The 19,248-nt window shown below is 38.6% G+C and overlaps 1 protein-coding gene and 1 non-coding gene across 9 annotated transcripts in view; one reads left to right on the forward strand and one right to left on the reverse strand.

The window, feature by feature from the left end:
• The window catches only part of RTN4IP1 (reticulon 4 interacting protein 1), a 56,600-nt gene that overhangs the window by 18,255 nt on the left and 19,097 nt on the right, over nucleotides 1-19,248 (reverse strand). For 6 of the 8 annotated variants that reach the window (XM_035296425.3, XM_078369893.1, XM_035296424.3 and 3 more), the window contains exons 5-6: nucleotides 10,293-10,341; nucleotides 1,243-1,379 (exon numbers count right to left, since the gene is read on the reverse strand). In XM_035296425.3, the coding sequence (XP_035152316.2) occupies nucleotides 1,243-1,379; nucleotides 10,293-10,341 (186 nt within the window). The remainder of the gene's footprint in view (nucleotides 1-1,242; nucleotides 1,380-10,292; nucleotides 10,342-19,248) is intronic. The other 2 variants (XM_078369891.1, XM_035296423.3) reach the window with 1 other exon arrangement.
• On the forward strand, nucleotides 14,511-14,613 carry LOC118153292 (U6 spliceosomal RNA). Its single transcript, XR_004742547.1, has one exon. It is a non-coding gene; the product is annotated as a U6 spliceosomal RNA (small nuclear RNA).

Raw genomic sequence — 19,248 nt, forward strand, 5'->3', positions numbered from 1 at the left:
AAACATGCCAGGCATGTTCCTGACATGGCAGCTTTACGTTTGCTGTTCTTTCCAGATGGAACAATTGTTCTCCTAGATTCCTTCAACAACTAAATAAACATTATTGAGTACCTACTACATGCTACTACACTCTTCCAGATGGAGGGATATAGCAGGGAGCAACAGACATACACAAATTCTATTCATATGGCTTGCTCACTAAAGCCTCCACTCAAATGTGGCTTCCTCAACAAGGCATTCTGTAACCTCCCTATCTATAACAGCCTCCACCTCAGTCTATTCCCTTTCATTTTTTTTTCAAAGCACCTACCACTAAAAGCTCCCAAACAAGAATGTAAGCTCCATGAAAATGGGCATTTGTCTTGTTCACCACTGTAACTGGCATATGGAACCCTGCCTGGCAAGAGTGGAAGCTCCCTGAACAGTTGGCTGCTCCTGGGTGCACCACCAAACTACCATTGGGAGTTGGTGGCACTGGCTGAGAAAGGCTGGGCAGTGTCAGATAACCACTCCCTTTTTTTCTTTTTTCTATTTAAAAATATACTTCTACTCAATGTGGGCAAGAGTAGTTTACTTCTGAAAACTAATCAAAAAAGGGAAAACCATTGAAAGAGGAGCAGTAAAATAGCTTTCCAAATACTCCTCAGTTGTGTTAGCTTCAGCTTGATGTCGGCTGGATAAAAGTCAGATGAATAAGCCCAAATCAACAGGACCTAAGAAAATTCCTGAATGCATTCCTCCTGTTCGGTACCTCAGGACAAACCACAGCCTGGCATTCAGACACACTGGGAACATCCACAATGCTCCCATTACCAAGATTTAGACTTACAGTGTTTCTCTTAAGCCTTTGTTAAGCCAAAACACGGAAAGTATGTTTTGGGCTAATCATGTATTTCATAAACTACTCTATATTCTTCCTGTGGTGACAGATGCCACAGAAGGGAATACATTTCCAATTTTGTCTTCAGGCCTCTTATAAACCAGCACGTTAACTTAAAAATTCGTAAAGATTTTGTAAGCAAAGTAACTTCCTCAGTACCTATCCATATCCCGTTACTGTGTTATATTAACATCTGGAATTAAAACAGAAGCCAACCTAAGTAACTTCTAATGACACGGAATGTTTTCATAGATTCTTCTCTAAGAATCAAACATGATTGTAAAGCCACCAAACCATCTCAGACCTGCATCATCAACTGTCCTTGTTCCCATTCCCAGCGTGAACATTGTTCTAATACATACCGTTTTAAGGATTTCAACTGCTCCTCCACACTTCCAGATTTGTAATCAATTACATCATCTGCCCCAAGCTCCCTTACAAGTTCACTGGCATCTTGAGAGCAAACTGCTGTCACATGAGCACCCCACGCTTTCATTACCTGCCCCCCAAAAAAATTAAAGAAAAAAAACGAAGAGATTAGAAAAACTGACTGCATTGAAAAAAAATCATTGACACCATGTATACATATATCAGACTAATCTCTAAAGAACTTTAAGTACCTCATCTTAACAAGAACTATAGGAAGCCATCTGTCAGAGACTAGTAAAAATGCTTAAACTTTCGTTCACTAGGAAAATTCCAAGAAAGAGATCTCATTTTCTTTACATGAGACAGCCAGCCACCTTGTTGTCATAAGGTTATAACTAATCCACTTAGAGAGGGATTCTGTGCCTCAGCAGTAACAGAAAAGACAGGAGTTGAAAGCCTCAAATTTAGCACTTTCAAGGATAGCAAAGTTAAATGGCCCAAAAAAGCATGTCTTCAGAAAAATGACTTTAAAATGTATCCAGAACATTAAAATGCCATATATCATCATTTGCATCTCCAGTAAGTGTTAACACAATATTGAATCATACAGTGTTTCAAAGTAATGAGCTATTAAGTAATAGGTAATATATGAAAAGGTTCTCTTAAAAAGGAGAAGAAACTATAACCATTTTATCTTAAAAACTTGGAGTAAGAAAACTTAAACAACTTTGGGAGGCCGAGGCGGGTGGATCACGAGGTCAAGAGATCGAGACCATCCTGGTCAACACGGTGAAACCCCGTCTCTACTAAAAATACAAAAAATAAGCTGGGCATGGTGGTGCGTGCCTGTAATCCCAGCTACTCAGGAGGCTGAGGCAGGAGAATTGCCTGAACCCAGGAGGCGGAGGTTGCAGTGAGCCGAGATCGCGCCATTGCACTCTAGCCTGGGTAACAAGAGTGAAACTCTGCCTCAAAAAAAAACAAAAAAAAAAAAGAAAACCTAAACAAATGGTACTTAGGTTTTAAAATGCAGATGGCTTATATTTTAAAATAATTAGTTATAACTAGATTTACATTAAAAGGAGAGGCTGGGTGCAGTGGCTCATGCCTGTAATTCCAACACTTTGGGAGGCTGAGGTGGGCAGATCACAACGTCAAGAGATTGAGACCATCCTGGGCAACATGGTGAAACCCCGTGTCTACTAAAATAATAAAAATTAGCTGGGCATGGTGGCTGGAGTGCAGTAGTGCAATCTCGGCTCACTGCAACCTCCACCTCCTAGGTTCAAGCAAATCTCCTGCCTCAGCCTCCTGAGTAGCTGGGACTACAGGCACATATGCCTGATTTTTATAGTAATCACCCCCTTGTATTTTAAAAAGTTTTATCACCCAACTATGCATTCTCTAGACATTATAGTCTTGTACATTTTTTAAATGGTATGTTTTAAGTCTCTCTTTTTAAAATTATTTATTTTCAGGTTTTTATTTGAGAAATAGTCTCACTCTGTTGCCCAGGCTAGAGTGCAGTGGCATGATCTTAGTCCACTGCAACCCCCCGTTCCCAGGTTCAAGTGATTCTCCTGCCCTCAGCCTCCCGAGCAGGATTACAGGCACATGACACCACACTGGACTAATTTTTGTATTTGAAGTAGAGACAGGTTTCACCAAGTTGACCAGGCTGATCTTGAATGCCTGACCTCAAGTGATCCACCTGCCTTGGCCTCCCAAAGTGCTGGGATTACAGGTATGAGCCACTGTGCACGGCCTTAAGTCTCTTTTTACATAGGCTCTTGCTCTATCCCTTTGCTTTCTTTTTTTTTCTTTTTCTTTTCTCCCTTTATTTTTATATATTTTTTTAATTGCATTTTAGGTTTTGGGGTACATGTGAAGAATATGCAAGATTGTTGCATACGTACACACATGGCAGTGTGATGTGCTGCCTTCCTCCCCATCACCTATATCCGGTATTTCTCCCCCTGCTATCTCTCCCCAACTCCCCATCCTCTGTGGTCTTATAGTTTATCTGTGGAACAATCTAGGCCATTTCATCTGTGGAGTTCCCCACAGTCTGGAATTTCTGACTGCACACCCACGGGACATGTTGCTCTGTCCTCTTTATTTTTTGCAACTTGGCAGATGGATCTGGAGACTAGATCAGATTCCATTTCAATCCCTTTAGCAAAACTATGGACAGTGTCTGGCAAAACTAGAGGAGGCACATCATGTCTGGTTGAGGCACTCCTTAGTATCTTAGCAACTGTCAATGCTTAATACTTATATCTGTTTATTGGTGATTGTGAAATAGTAATCATCTAATTCTACTTCTTTTTATTTAAGTAGATGAAATATTTTATTTTGGGGGGGGGGCCGGAGTCTTGCTCTATCCCAGGCTAGAGTGCAGTGGTATGATCTCTGCTTACTGCAACCTCCACTTCCCAAGTTCAAGCGATTCTCCCTGCCTCAAGCTCCCGAGTAGCTGGGATTACAGGTGTCCACCATTTTTAGTAGAGACGGGGTTTCGCCATGTTGGTCAGACTGGTCTCGAACTCCTGACCTCTAGTGAGCCACCCACACTGGCCTCCTCAAGTGCTGGGATTACATGCATGAGCCTCTGTGCGCAGCCTGAATACTTTCACAAAGTAACACTGCCCCTCATTATATTATTTGATCTACTCAATTATACAGTTCATGTAGGAAAGGCAAGACAAATGCTTAACCGTTTCTCTTTATCATTTATAAGATAATAAATTGGTTCCCTTTCATCTTCCAAAAGGGACCTCTTTGAAAAAAGTATCATGAACACATGGATTTAAATATATTTAAAAGGTTTCAACTCAGTGTAATGGTCGTTATTACTAAAGCTCAAATTGTTACATCTTTGGGCATTTCTTCAAGTTAGCTCTTGAGTCTTTACATGACCTGACTAGTCTTTGATAGCTTTCTTGCTATTTAATGTATTCCAGGTTATTCTTGTATATTTGCACCCTAGATCTGAAATCAGCTACTTCTCTGTGAAGCCCTGCCTTGTTTTAATGAGAAATGATATTTCGAGCGATGACTTTACATACACACATACACAAAATATTTCTTGAGTTCACATTGATATTTCGAATTCTAATTTGAGACTACAAAATCTCAGCACTTGGCTAGGTGCAGTGGCTCAAGCCTGTAATTCCAGCACTTTGGGAGGCTGAGGCGGGCGGATCATGAGGTCAAGAGATCGAGACCATCCTGGCCAACATGGTGAAACCCCATCTCTACTAAAAATGCAAAAAAATTAGCTGGGCATGGTGGCATGTGACTGTTGTTTCAGCTAACCTGGAGGCTGAGGCAGGAGAACTGCTTGAACCCAGGAGGCGGAGGTTGCAATGAGCCGAGACTGTACCACTGCACTCCAGCCTGGGCTACAGAGCAAGACTCCATCTCAAAAAAGAAAACAAAATCTCAGCACTTCGGGATGCCAAGGCAGGAAGATTGCTTGAGGTCAGGAATTGAAGGCCAGTCCGGACAACATGGCAATACCCCATCTCTACAAAAAATGGAAAAATTAGTTGGGCATAGTGGCATGTGCCTGTAGTTCCAGGTCTCAAGAGTTTGGGGTGAGAGGATCATTGAGCCCAGGACGTTGAGTCTGCAGTAAGCTGTGATCACATCACTGTATCCCCGCCTGGATGACAGAGAAAGACACTGTCTCAAAAATAATAACAATTATTTCACTATATTTACCTCGTCAGACAGAGCATATGGCTGTTCCTTTACCGTCTCCTTCTAAGCCCTCATTTAGTTTTGTTGTATAGGTAACTACGTTGAACATTTACCACTAGTCCTTAAAATGTCTTCATAGGCACTCCTAGTCAGAAGTTCATTATCTAGTAGATTCCTCAGAAAGGGATCAGAAGAACAAGATTCCCCAAGTTCTTGATCTTGGTAACAATCTGTATGTGTCCATGATACTTGAAGGCCAGTTTTGTTGTATAAGTGATTCTTGGTGCACTCTTCCTTGAGTATCTTAAATATCTTACTCCATTTTTTTCTACCAAAAATGTTACTGACAAAAAGTCTCCTGACAGTCTAATTTTATTTCTAAGTCACATCACCTTTTTATTCTTATATGGATACGTAAGTAGCACATGTGCTATTTTGTCTAGATTTCCAAAGGATCTTATTTCTTTTTCTCTAAAGGCCAGTCATTTCACTATAATTTTTCTTCATTTTTTTTTTAGTAACTTTTAGTGTTGTTCAGTCTGGGTCCATGTCCTTAGAAAAGTGATGTGGCTATTAAACATGTCATTTCAAATCATTTGATTTTAGGACAGTAGGAACGTTTCCTTGATTCTTGTTTTAGTATGGGTTCAATTCCCTTGCTTTGGTTTTCCCCTTCAAGGACTCCATCTTTCAATTTTCCTTGCCTGTCATCAATATTTGGTACTTTCTGTTGAATCTGTTTTTATTTTTTTCTTTCTTTTTGAGATAGGGTCTCACTCTGTCAAGGCTGAAGTGCAGTGGGGTGATCACGGCTCACTGTAGCCTTGACCTCCTGGGCTCAAATGATCCTCACACCTCAGCCTCTCCAGTAGCTGAGATTACAGGTATAAGCCACCATGCCCAGCTAATTTTTATATTTTTTTGTAGAGACAAGGTTTTGCAATATTGCCTAGGTTGATCTTGAATCGCTGAGCTCAAACAGTCTCCCTGCCTCAGCCTCCCAAAGTGCTGCGATTGGAGCCACTGTGCCTAGCCTACCTTTTTGTTTCTTTTGTAATTTGAATTTTTTTTCTGCATTTTGTTTCCATTAAGGAAGCATTATGTGTTCTGTTTACTTGCTATTGAGTTTCTCCTAGTTTAGTTTTCTATTACTAAATAAATTTTTCATTTAGTTTTACATTTTTCCTGAGTTTTTCCAATTCTGATTTATTTTGTTTTTTTCAGGTCTTATATTATATTTTTAATGTCTTTTAATTTGTTTTGAAATAGGTTAAATTTCAGGCTGTTTTCCAGGCATGTATTCTGATGTGCTTTCATTATATGGTATGTTATTCTATACCTTATTTTCACTTTCCTTATAATAGCTTTGCATGGGATTTAACCTTAATGCTCTTCTATTACTTATTTTTTAAATTTTATTATTTTTTATTGTAAAATATAATACAAATAAAAGCATACAGAATATAAGTATATAGCTTAACAAATTATTACAAGTCAAATATTATTATAACCATTACTCAAAATTAAGAACTAGAATACCACCTCTGCCCCAAGCCTCCCAATTAAAACCTCAACTCTCTAAAAAAAGTAACTACTAACAAGACCTTTACAGTAACCCTTTTTGCTTTTTGTTTTTTAGAAATTTTATTAAATAAACACCCTTAAAAATACTGCTTAGTTTCACCTGTTCTTGAATGCCATTAAATGGAACCATATAGGATATGCTCTTGTGCCTGATTTCTTTTACTCAACATTTGGTTAGATATTCATCCACTTCACTGTGTGCAATTACAGATTTTTCATGACTGTATAATATTCCAATGTAAGAATATGCCAGAGTTTACTTACTCATTTTACTGGTGATGGACATTGGGGTTTTTCTAGTTGGGGAATTTTAATAGGAATAGCCCTGCTCTGAAATTCTGGTACATATCTTTGGATAAACATGTTTGTCTATCTACCTATATGTTATAATCCTAAAATAGAATTTTTGTGTTGTCCTTTTGTTTTTGTTTTTTAAGAAACTTTACAATTTATATTCAGATTTAATAGATGCAAAATTGTTTTCTTAAGTGGCTGTACCAATTTATACTCTAACCTACTATGTATGATATTTCTCTTTTCTTTTAGCCTCTCTCCCTCTTTTCCTTTCTTCTATGTACTTATTCATTCATCTCATATTTACCAAGCCTCTGGACTGGATCCTGGTTATTAAATGATGAATTAATAGTTAAAGTGTGCATCACCAGGAATCCTCACCTCCTTCACCTAACTCAGTCAACAGACAGACAGGAGGCCCCCAGCACCATCTGGGTTCTCAGAAAGTCTAAGGTGGGTCTGGGGTGGTCTGTAATTCCCAAACCTCCCTCCTGGAAAGTAATGTGGCCTTTGAGGCTACTCACTAGCCCCATATTGGGGGAAAGGCTCTCTCCCCTCATCCTGAGGCTTAATCAAGCCCCCTCTTCCAGGAGCCATTCAGTTACACATCTGACCAGAACAGAAGCAGCCACTGGGTCCCATGGTGTTCCTGGAGGCTTGTGGAACTTCTTGTTTCATTTTATTTGAGGTAAAATTCATATACATCACCATTTTCACAGTTTTAAAATATTCAAAGTACACAGTGGCCTCTAATACATTCACAATATTGTGTAACCATCACCTCTAATTCCATAATATTTAATTGCCCCAAGAATAAGCCTCATGCTCATTAAGAGTCATTCCCCACTCCTTTCTCCATCCACCCCCAACCCCTGACAACCACTAATCTGCTTTGTTTCTGTGGATTTGCCTATTCTAGACATATGATATAAATGGAATCACACAATAGGTAGGACCTTTTATTTATGGGTTTTTCTCATTTAGCATGTTTAGAAGATTCATCCATGCTGTAACATGCATCAATATTTTATTCCTTTTTATGGCTGAATAATATTCCATTCTGTGTGTGTGTGTGTGTGTGTGTGTGTGTGTGTGTGTGTGTGTGTATATAGCATACACACACACTTTGTTTATCCATTCATCAATTAATAAACATTAATTTCCACTTTTTTTTACTATTATGAATAATGCTGCTATGTTATTCATGAATAAGATTAGGCTTAAATGTATGTTTTCATTTCTTGGGTATACACATAAGAATGGAATTGCTAGGTCATATGGTAATTCTATGTTTAACATTTTGAGAACCCAACAAATTCTTCCACAATGTCTGTACCATTTTAACTTCCCACCAGCAATGTATGAGTGTTCTAATTTATTTACATCTTTGCTAACATTTTTTATTTTCTGTGTTTGCTTTTTATTATAAGACACAGTATTGGCTGGGCACTGTGTAATCCCAGAACTTTGGGAGGCAGAGGCGGAAGGATCAAGAGGTCAGGAGTTTGAGACCAGCCTGGCCAACATAGTGAAATCCCGTCTCTACTAAAGACACAAAAATTAGCCAGGCATGGTGGTGCGTGCCTGTAATCCCAGCTACTTGGGAAGCTGAGGCAGGAGAATCACTTGAACCCAGGAGGCAGAGGTTGCAATGAGCCATGATCGCACCGCTGCAGTCCAGCCTGGGCAACAAGGCAAGACTCCATCTCAAAAAAAAGGACACAGTATCTCACTGTGGTTTGGATTTGCATTTCCCTAATGAATAAAGATACTGACCATCCTTACATGGACTTACTGGCCACTTGTATATATTCTTTGGAGAAATGTCAGTTCAAATTCTTGGCTAATTAAAAACTGTGCTGTCTTTTTGTTGTTAAGTCATAAGAGTTCTTTATATATTCTGGATACTAGACCATTATCAGATAAATGATTTGCAAATATTTTCTTCCCTTCTATGGGTTGTCTTTTCACTTTGTCGATAGTGCCCTTTGACATACAAAAAAGTTTTTTTTTAATTTTGATGAAATACAATTTATTTTTTTCTCTGATTCCTTGTGCTTTGGGTGTCATATCTAAAAATCTGTTGCCAAATCTAAGGTCATGAAGACTTTCTCCTACGTTTTCTTCTAGGACTTTTTTTTTTCCCATTTCCCTGCCTACTCTTCTAAAAGTTTTATAGTTTTGGTTCTTATATTTAGATCTTTGATCCATTTTGAGGTTTTTTTCTTTTTACTTTTTTGAAATAGAGTCTCACTCATCACCCAGGTCGGAGAGCAGTGGCATGATCTAGGCTCTCGGCAACATCTGCTTCCCAGGTTCAAGCAATTCTCCTGCCTTAGCCACCTGAGTAACTGGAATTACAGGCACACACCACCATGTCCGACTAATTTTTGTATTTTTAGTAGAGAGAGGGATTCACCATGTTGGCCACGTTGACCTTGAACTAATGACCTGAAGTGATCCTCCCACCTTGGCCTCCCAAAGTGTAGGGATAACAGATATGAACCATCACACCTGGCCTTGAGAGTTTCTTTTTTTAAATATGATGTGAGGTAGGGGCTCAACTTCATTCTTTTACATATGGATATCTAGTTGTTCAGCAGTATTTGCTGAAAGGACTATTCTTTTCCCCATTTAATGGTCTTGCCATTCTTGTCAGAATCAATTGACCACAGAGGTATGGGTTTATTTCTGGATGTTCAGTTGCATTCCATTGAGCTATAAGTCTACCCTTATGTTTTGATTACTGTAGCTCTGTAGTAAGTTTGAAATCAGCAAGTGTGAGTCCTCCACATTTATTACTTTTCAAGACTGTTTGGCTATTTGGGGTCCCCTGTGATTCCATATGCATTTTAGGATAAATTTGTCCATCTATGCAAAGTAAAAAAAAGCAGCTGGAATTTTGATAGGGATTGCACTAAATCTATAAATCATTTTGGGGGAGTATTGCCATCTTAACTACTGTATTTCTATATAAATTTTAGAATCAGCTTATCAGTTTCTACATTTGCAGGCTTTTTAGCCTGCAAAAATTTTGATTGGAAACTAGCATTAATTTTTGACATTGGCTGTTTCCTACCAAATTGCAAACTTTCATCTACCTGCACTGCCCATGTTCTTCCCTCTTAAAAGCTTTCCTACATTTGTTATAGAACATCTACACACCCACTCATATTAAACTACTAGAAAGATTAATGCTTCCTTCTACATTAGAATATTTTCCCTACAGTGAGCTATGACTGTGCGCTGCACTCCAGCCTGGGTGACACAGCAAGACTCTGTCTCTAAAAAGTAATTTTTTTTAACTGAAAAAAAGAATATTTTCCTCTTACAGAACAAGCTGAAATTACAGCGCATTTACCAGACCTACCTTTCTCTCAGCTTTTAAGGAGAAATAATTTATCTTATAAATTCATGTAAACAAAATCCTCCTATTTACAAGATTAAAAAATGGTTTTACCTGTATAGCAAAAGTACCAACTCCACCTGAAGCGCCTAATATTAGAACACTGCAATACAAAGAAACCACAATTAATGAGAATCTAAAGCAGATATAACTGGATAAACGTTTTCAACATATAACTGGTTTATGATATGATGATAAATAATTCTAAAAGAAAATAACATTTTTCAGCTTCCCAAGGTTATATTACACAAGGATTTTATTTTAGGTTCACCAAGAAACTGTAAGTGCTTAAAGTTAGACATTCTCTCTGTAGCAAGAATATCAAATACCAAAATACCAATAATTTGTTAGTTTAAGATAGCTCAGATGGTCCTTTGTAACACCTGCCTTATAATTTTTCTAGGCTAAAATTATTAGAGCTTCCTTTATAAGAGGGAGATTTGGGGCCCTTTTTAGTTTGTTATGCTTAGCTGTTCTCTGAGAAAAATCACATTCCTAACTACAATCCCACTAAAGAGAAATAAACATCTTTTGTTCAGACATGTCCTGTTAAATTCATCAACTTTTATAAATGAAAATCAATTCCCATCCTCAGAATGGCTTCCTGTTAAAGCAGAGGAATGTGTCCAACCAGCCCAACCATCTCCATACTGCATGTTCATACCATGTTTACTCATGACAGCCCTGAAGACCAGGGTGCTCAGCCTGGATCAGTCAGGGCAGGAGGGTTGGGGTGGGACAAGGGTGAGGAGATGAGGGATAGGGTAAGGGATTATGAACTCTGAAATTGTAAATTTCCTAAAATGACATGCAAAATGTGTGTGATTATGCATATGTGCATTGAGAAGGAAAGAAATCTAGATCTATCATCCATTTCCCAAAGAAGTGTGCAATCCGAAAGAGAATCACCATTCAAGAAACTGTTTTACGTGCTGTTACGTTTTATTCTTAAATTAAGGTAGAGCTTCAAAGAATTGCCTACTTGGACTGGATGGTTTCAAGACCCCAGAAAATTATTTGTACTGTACTTTGGTGTCACACTACTGATCAAGGCTGAGGGACATTATAAAAAGTGATTGATATCTGATATTGTACTAGCTAAGGGGATATGGTTGACAGAATCCTTCATGAGAAGTCTCTTTATGATGGCTTACAAAAAAACATTTTTCTGAATACTAAGTGGTAGGAGTATCTGTCCTATTTAACGTCACCATAAATTGAGTAACTGCTACTGTGGGTCCCTATTGCCTTGGCTGCTGGAAAGTGCAGGGAATTTTGTCCCCTATCTCTAGCAAGTACACCAAATCTTGGAACATGCATTCTGTCTATAACCCCAACCCTAGTTTCATTTCATTTTTTTCTATCTTGCCCAAATCACAGAAGGCTGTTTGTCACTCTCATTTATAGCTCAAAGTTACTACTAAAATATCTGAGCCAGTTATTCCCTTTGAAATTAAAACCATTAAACATAATTAAAACAAGTCTCCTTGCAAATTGTATTCCTTCTAGAAGGATTTATAATTTCCAACATTATAAAGAATAGAAGAAATTTTAAAGATCCTGTTGGGGCTCAGAAAATAAACCAAAGTATAGCACTTTGACATGCTCAGTACTTTGAAGTAAAGGAACAGCCTCAGAACGAAGGTCTCTCTGACCTTCTCTTATCACTCCCGGCCACAGTCTCTCATCCCTTTGTTTCTCCTGAAGTGCAAAGAGAGGATTTCTCTGAAGTTCCCTCAGAAGGAATGCTATTTTCTTGGGCCCCCTCCCTATACTCTTATCAAACACAGAAAATTAACTCACATGAAACAAGACTAGAGTAGATGCCACAGCCATAGACCACGTGAATTTTGTCCTAGGCTGTTGTCTGTTCTTTGGGCCCAATCACCTTCCTTCAAAATAATTTATTTTTCCTCCAAAATTGCTTACAAATTCCCCTTCCCTATCCCCTATGAAGAGGGTATTTAGGAATCACCTATTTGGCCCTTCTTCAAGTTTCATACCTTGTGTGACTTCCATGCACCTGCACATTATTACATGCCCAGGTCTGTTGCCACCAACCCTGACAGTGACCCCACCCCTCTAGACGTAGAGCTGCCATTTAGCCATGCATGCAGTGCAGAGACTAGAGGACCAGTTCACCCAGAGCCCACAACCATCACTGCTAGTCCTCTGGCACACTGACCAGGGTCCTGAGGACTAGTTCACTAAAAGCCTGCCACCCACACCAACGGCAGGAATGCCATGTAGCCACATGTGTCACCTAGTGACCTGAGGACCAGACTACCCAGCACCCCTGTGTCCAACAAAAGCACCCAACAGCCTCCACAAACTACAGCATAAGCCACTGAGGAATTCACTGACACCACTGATGGCTGTTTGTCACCAAGAAGTCACACCGAGACTACATGACTGTGCTCACCCAGGAACAAAGCCAAAGCACTCTACTCAAACAACACAACAGATACATCTACAGGAAAAAATACTAGAAGTACTAGCCAGAGCAATTAGACCAGAGAAAGAAATAAAGGGCATCCAAATTGAAAAAGAGGATGTCAAATTGTTCCCCTTTGCAGATGACACGATCTTATATATAGAAAAAACAAAAGACTCAACCAAAAACCTCTTAGAACTGATAAACAGATTCATTAAAGTAGCACAAAAAAAAAATCAACATACAAAATCAGTAGCAGCCAGGAGCAGTGGCTCACACCCGTAATCAGGAGGCTGAGACAGGCAGATCACTTGATTCCAGGAGTTCAAGACCAGCCTGGCCAACACAGTGAAATCTCATCTCTACTAAATACAAAAATTAGCTGGGCATGGTGGCACACACCTGTAGTCCCAGCTATCTGGGAGGCTGAGGTAGAAGGATTGCTTGAGCCTAGGAAGGTTGAGGTTGCAGTGAGCCAAGACTGTGCCACTGCCCTCCAGCCTGGGTGACAGAACAAGACTCTGTCGTCAAAAACAATTTTTTTAAATAAATACATATAAATAAAAATTTAAAAAGCAGTAGCATTTCTATATACCAACAATGAGCTAGCTGAAAAAGAAATCAATTTTGTTTACAATAGCTACATAAAAATCACTTAGGAATAAACTTAACCAAGGAGGTAAAAGATTTATATAATGAAAACTAATTATAAATGATAAAAGAAATTGAAGAGGGATGGGTACAGTGGCTTCGGCCTCTAATCCCCAGCACTTTGGAAGGCCAAAGAGGGAAGATCACTTGAGTTCAGGAGTTCAAGACCTGCCTGTCTCAAATAAAAAATATATATAAATTAAATAAACATATAAATTGAAGAGAACACAAAAAAATAGACATCCTATGCTCATGGATTGGAAAACTAAATGTTGCTAAAATGACCAAACTGCCCAAAGCAATCTACAGACTTAATGCAAGCCTTATTAAAATACCAATGACATTCTTCCTAGAATGTTTTCTTAATCCTAAAATTTGCAGGGAACCGTAAAAGACCCTGAATAACCAAAACAATATGCACAAAAAGGAAAAAGCAGGAAGCATCACACACACTTTCTGACTTCAAACTATACCACAAAGCTACAATAACCAAAACAACATGGTACTAGTATAAAGACAGACACATGGACCAATGGAACAAAATAAAGAACCCAGAAATAAATCCAACAATTTATAGCCAACTAATTTACAACAAAGGCTATAAGAACTTATGTTGGGAAGAGGATAATTTCTTCAATAATTGTTGTGGAGAAAATTGGGTATCCATATGCAGAAGAATGGAAACTATAGATTTCCATTTCTCACCATATATAAAGACCAACTCAAAATGAATTAAAGACTTAAACATAAAACCCAAACAAAACTATCAGAAGAAAGCATATGGGAATACAGGCAAAAATTTTATAGGTAAGACTTCAAAAGCAGAGGCAACAAAAACATTAATAAATAGGATTATCTCAAACTAAAAAGCTCTGTTCAGCAGATGAAACCAATGAAGAGACAACCTGTAGAATAGGAGAAAGTATATCCAAACTCTACAACCAATGAAGGACTACTAACCACAATATATAAGGAACTCAAAAAACTCAACAACAATAAAAAAAACTAGTAATTCAATTTAAAATGCACAAAGGATCTGAATAGACATTTCTCAAAACAAGAAAAATGGCCAAGCATAGGAAAAAATGCTGTACATCACTAATAATCAGGGAAATGCAAATTAAAATCACAATGAGATATCGCACCATAGTTAGAATGGCTATAACCAAAAAGACAAAAAACAGGGCTTGCTTAGGCAGCACCTATACTAAAACTGGAATGACACAAAGATGATTAGCATGGTCCCTGAGCAAGAATGACATGTAAATTTGTGAAGGGTTCCATATAGAAAAAAATACCAAAAAATATAAATATTGGAAAGGATGCAGAGAAAAGGGAACTCTTACATATCTTTGGTGGGAATGTAAGCTAGTACAGCCAATATGAAAAACAGTATGAAGCTTTCCCTAAAAGTAAAACTACCATAAGATCCAGCAATCCTAATGCTGAGTATTTATCCAGAGGAAGGAGAATCAGTATATCAAAGACATACCTGCACTCCCACGTTTAATACAACACTGTTCACAATAGCCAAGATATGGAATCAACCTAAATGTCCATTAACAGCTAAACAGATAAAGAAAATATGGTGTGCACATCATATAATATATATATATTATATGATGTAATACTATTCAACCATAAAAAGGTAAGAATGAAATTCTGTCATTCATGGCCACAGAGATGAGCCTGGAGGACATTCTGTTAACTGAAATAAGTGAGGCACAAGAAGATAAATACCATGTTTTCACTCAAGGGGGAGCTAGACAAGGTTGAGGTCACAGAAGCAGAGTAGAATTGTGGTTTATCAGACACTGGGAAGGGTAGCAGGGAGGGAAGAACGGGGCGAGGTTGGTTAACAAATACAAAATTACAGCTAGATAAGAAGAATATGTTCTAGTACTCCACAGCACTACAGGGTGAATACAGTTAATAACGATTTATTGTATACTCTCAAAAAACTAGAAGAGAGGATATTTAATGTTCCCAACACAAAGAAATAATCAATGTTTGACTTGAAGGACATGCTGATTGTTCTTATTTGATCATTACACATGGTATCCATGGACTGAAATATCATACTATAGCCCATAAATGTGTATAATTATTACATATCAACTAATAATGAAAGGAAATAAATAAATATGTATGACTTTTCTCCTGTTAATCTATTATCAGTTTATTTCAGCAGACTCAGTTATAGAACCTTTGGAGGGCAGAGGTAAATTACCTTTTGCCCCAACAATTCAAACATAGCTTCAGTACTTCCTAAATGAGAGAAAAAAGTATTAAAACTGCTTCACAGATACATCCAAAAATCAATTCCCCCATGAAATAGTTTACCCTCTTACTTTTGTCCATTCTTATAGAAGTGTTGATAGTCAAATTGTCATTTAAGTTCCTCACAATGTATTATCTCCACTCCCAACTTTCCCTCTCACTATTTCCTGAATGGAACTCTCTTCCTCCGAGACCCTGTTCCCCCTCATTCTTCCCCCTACATTGCGTGCATATTGGCTTCCTTCCCTTGAAGGCCCAAGTCCCAGTTTTACTCTACAATACCCTTAACATAGCCTGGAACTTGTTATCTATATCACACATCCTACTTCCCAAACTATTCTGTAAGCTCTTAAGGTCAGAGACCTCCTACTATGCCCTGCACTGGCCACAGTACCCTGGATGTAGCAGATGCCTGATCAAAGTTTCTTGACTTTAAAAATCATCCATGGCCAGACACGGTGGCTTACGCCTATAATCCCACACTTTGGGAGGCTAAGGCAGGAAGATTGCTTGAGCCCAAGAGTTAAAGACCAGCCTGGACAACATAATGAGATCACATCTCTACAAAAATAAAAAATAAATTATCTGGCATGGTGGTGCTGAGGTGGGAGGATGGCTTGAGCCCAGGAGTTTGATGCTGCAGTGACCTTTGATTGTGCCACTGTACTCCAGCCTGGGTGACAGAGTGAGACCTCGTCTCTAAAAAAAGGAAAAAAGAAATCATCCAATCAGCATATGCCCTACAATCAAGGCAACAAATGCTACTACCTCAAGTGAGGGGATCACCTGGCTTGAAAGACTGCATTAACGTTTCTTCCAGCAAAGAAAAGCTTGAAAATAATTTCTAATTCTCTCCCTGTGAATGCTAGATAATAACTATAAAGGCTACTTCAGGATCCAAATGCCAAATACACCTCCAACCTCATTATTGTTAGTTTATCTCTTCCCCACAACTCTTGATCAAAAGCAATGACATTCCCTCAAATAAAAAGGCAAAACTGTATTTTACACAGCAAGGATTAGCCAGAGGGGTTCCGCAATAGTAGCTTCAGTTCCTCATGCTGCCACATGATGGCAACCCCAAGTGCAAAAGCAGGAAGGAGCAGGTCCAATGAATGAAGCGCTGTTAGCTTGTAAAGAAGCCCTGAGGACACATAGTTTTTAGTCCTGTAAACTCCATATTGTGCAGGTTCAACCAGGGCCCATATCTTTCTTCAAAGTCCCCAAAAGGACAGTAGGCAAAATAAATTTTCAAGCCAACAATAAGCCAGTTGGTCTTCTAAGGTCTGAAGTCTTGTGGATGAACTAATCTTTCTTGTTGTATTCTTCACAGCACGTTCAATGCAAAGGGAAGTTACTGCTGTTGCTGACCTCCCAGTGGCCCTTCGCTAAGTCCTACACAGTGGGGAATACTTTTTACCTAGCTTACTGTAATGGCCACACTATATATTCAAATCTCATTGATGTAAAAGCCTATTTGTGACAGTGAAGAAACTTGTGCTCTATTTGTTGGTTTACATAAAGACTCTACTTGAAAAAAGCACTGTTATTCAAAATTGCCAAGGTTTTTTCATTGTGTGCCTCTATTACTTCTTAAGTACACATATAGAGCTTCTTTGGAAGTCAGAGGGGATTATACTAGTGACAGATATTTTTTAAATATGAGGAAAATATGAATAAGTATTACACTACTTATGCATTCTTAAAGCCTAAAAACTAACTTGCCCTGTCCTTTCTATCTAATCTCTGAATTCTCTCTAAACTTACATTAAAGCACTGAAGCAATGTTGGCTTCTTTTCCAGGACTGGGTCACTTTTTATTTGGCATTTGGGCACCTAAGTCCTCTACAATCACAGTTTTCAGTATTGTAATCTTATGAGGTAGGGCACCAACACCTTAGCTGCCTTACAAATTAAAAAAAAAAAAAAAAAAAGAAACATGCTACAAAACAGCAAGATATCCAGAAGCAGAGAATCATCTTCAAGTTTCTATATTCTGACTTGACCCCAAAAATCTCTGAATGCCAGGACTGGGTATCTACAGTCCTGGGTTCAGGTCTCAACTCTCTCATGGAATCCCTGGGACTCAGATTTGTCAACTATGAAATGATGATGACAGAAGTATACTCTAGGAGTCACCGAAACAGAACAGGTGCTTTCCATCTAATTTAAACGCATGTTTTGTTTCTCCACCTTTCTAACAGAAATATATGGCACTCACGGTTGCCCCAGATTTAAGGTGAAAAAAAGCCACATTATAAGATTAGAGTGTCATCTATTAAATCCTAATGATTTAGAAACAAAGATGATCTAAATATGATAAAATTGACCATCAGTAGAAACAAATGGTTTTAAGAAATAAAGTTTATGCTGAAAATGTATCTCATCTTTCAGCTTCACACACTACTTTTATTTCTCAGCCTTGTGGAGGTTCTGAAACACACACTACTTTTAAATCTGGGTGAAAATGGATAAAAGATAGCAAAGTATTTTAGCGTAATATGCCAGGTTTACTGTCTTAAAGTGAGTGAGAAACTTAATCTAAGTGGAAAATACAGCTATAAAACAAATCAACCAAAAGAGAGCAAGACAGCCGAGATTTGTGTGTCTTCTTCTAAGCCTCTGTAATTCATGTTGACATACCCCAATTTACAGAAGAGTTTGTGTTTGAATTAAATGTCTAGAAATTTAAACACATTTTCCCAAGAAAACAAAGTTATTTGTGTATCTTGGTAAGGTGGCAGGGTAAGCCATTTATGAAGGTTTAGTTAACTCGTAATCAACAAAGAACTTTAAACACAGGATAACAATGGCTTTGTTATCTAAAGTGTATTCAGAATTTCAACCAGGGGTACTAGGAGTGTATCCCCTCAAATGGGGTAGGCAGTGGGAACGGTCCCAAATCACTGGTTCCTTCAATCTTATACAGAAGCAGACAGAGGGAAGAAATGCTTGTGATTGGCTGGGCGTAGTGGCTCATACCTGTAATCCGAGCACTTAGGGAGGCCGAGGCAGGTGGATCACCTGAGGTCAGATGTTTGAGACCAGCCTGGTCAACATGATGAAATCCCGTCACTACTAAAAATACAAAAATTAGCTGGGCATGGTGGTGGGCACCTGTAATCTCAGCTACTCAGAGGCTGAGGCAGGAGAATCGCTCGAACCCGGGAGGTGGAGGTTGCAGTGAGCCGAGTTCATGCCATTGCACTCTAGCCTGGGCGACACAGCAAGACTCCATCTCCAAAAACAACAAAAGACGAAAGAAATGCTTGTGATGGGTGACAATAGGGCGTGTGACAGAAGCAGTGTGGTCAGAGAAGGCATGGAGCCAATGAGGCTGAAGCCCTTCACTTACACAAGGCCCACAGAGGAGCCCTAACAATATAGTTGCATACACATATGTTTTTGTAAAATTTGTAAACGATATGCTAACCACAATCAGTTAAGATTGGTCTTTTTTTCACTCTTCCTCATCATTCTTGCTTTCTTCTCAGGTGATACTAGATCTGGCTAAAGGAAAGTTGATTGGAAATATACTTGTTTGGGATTTAGTGGAAAATACTGACGTGGTTTTGTAGTCACTTCTATATAGAGTTAAGTTATCCCTAACTGTCCTAGTTTAAGAAATGCCTTCTAGGAATTTCT

This window comes from Callithrix jacchus, chromosome 4 (genome assembly GCF_049354715.1).
Source record: "Callithrix jacchus isolate 240 chromosome 4, calJac240_pri, whole genome shotgun sequence".
Classification (NCBI taxonomy): Eukaryota; Metazoa; Chordata; class Mammalia; order Primates; family Cebidae; genus Callithrix; species Callithrix jacchus.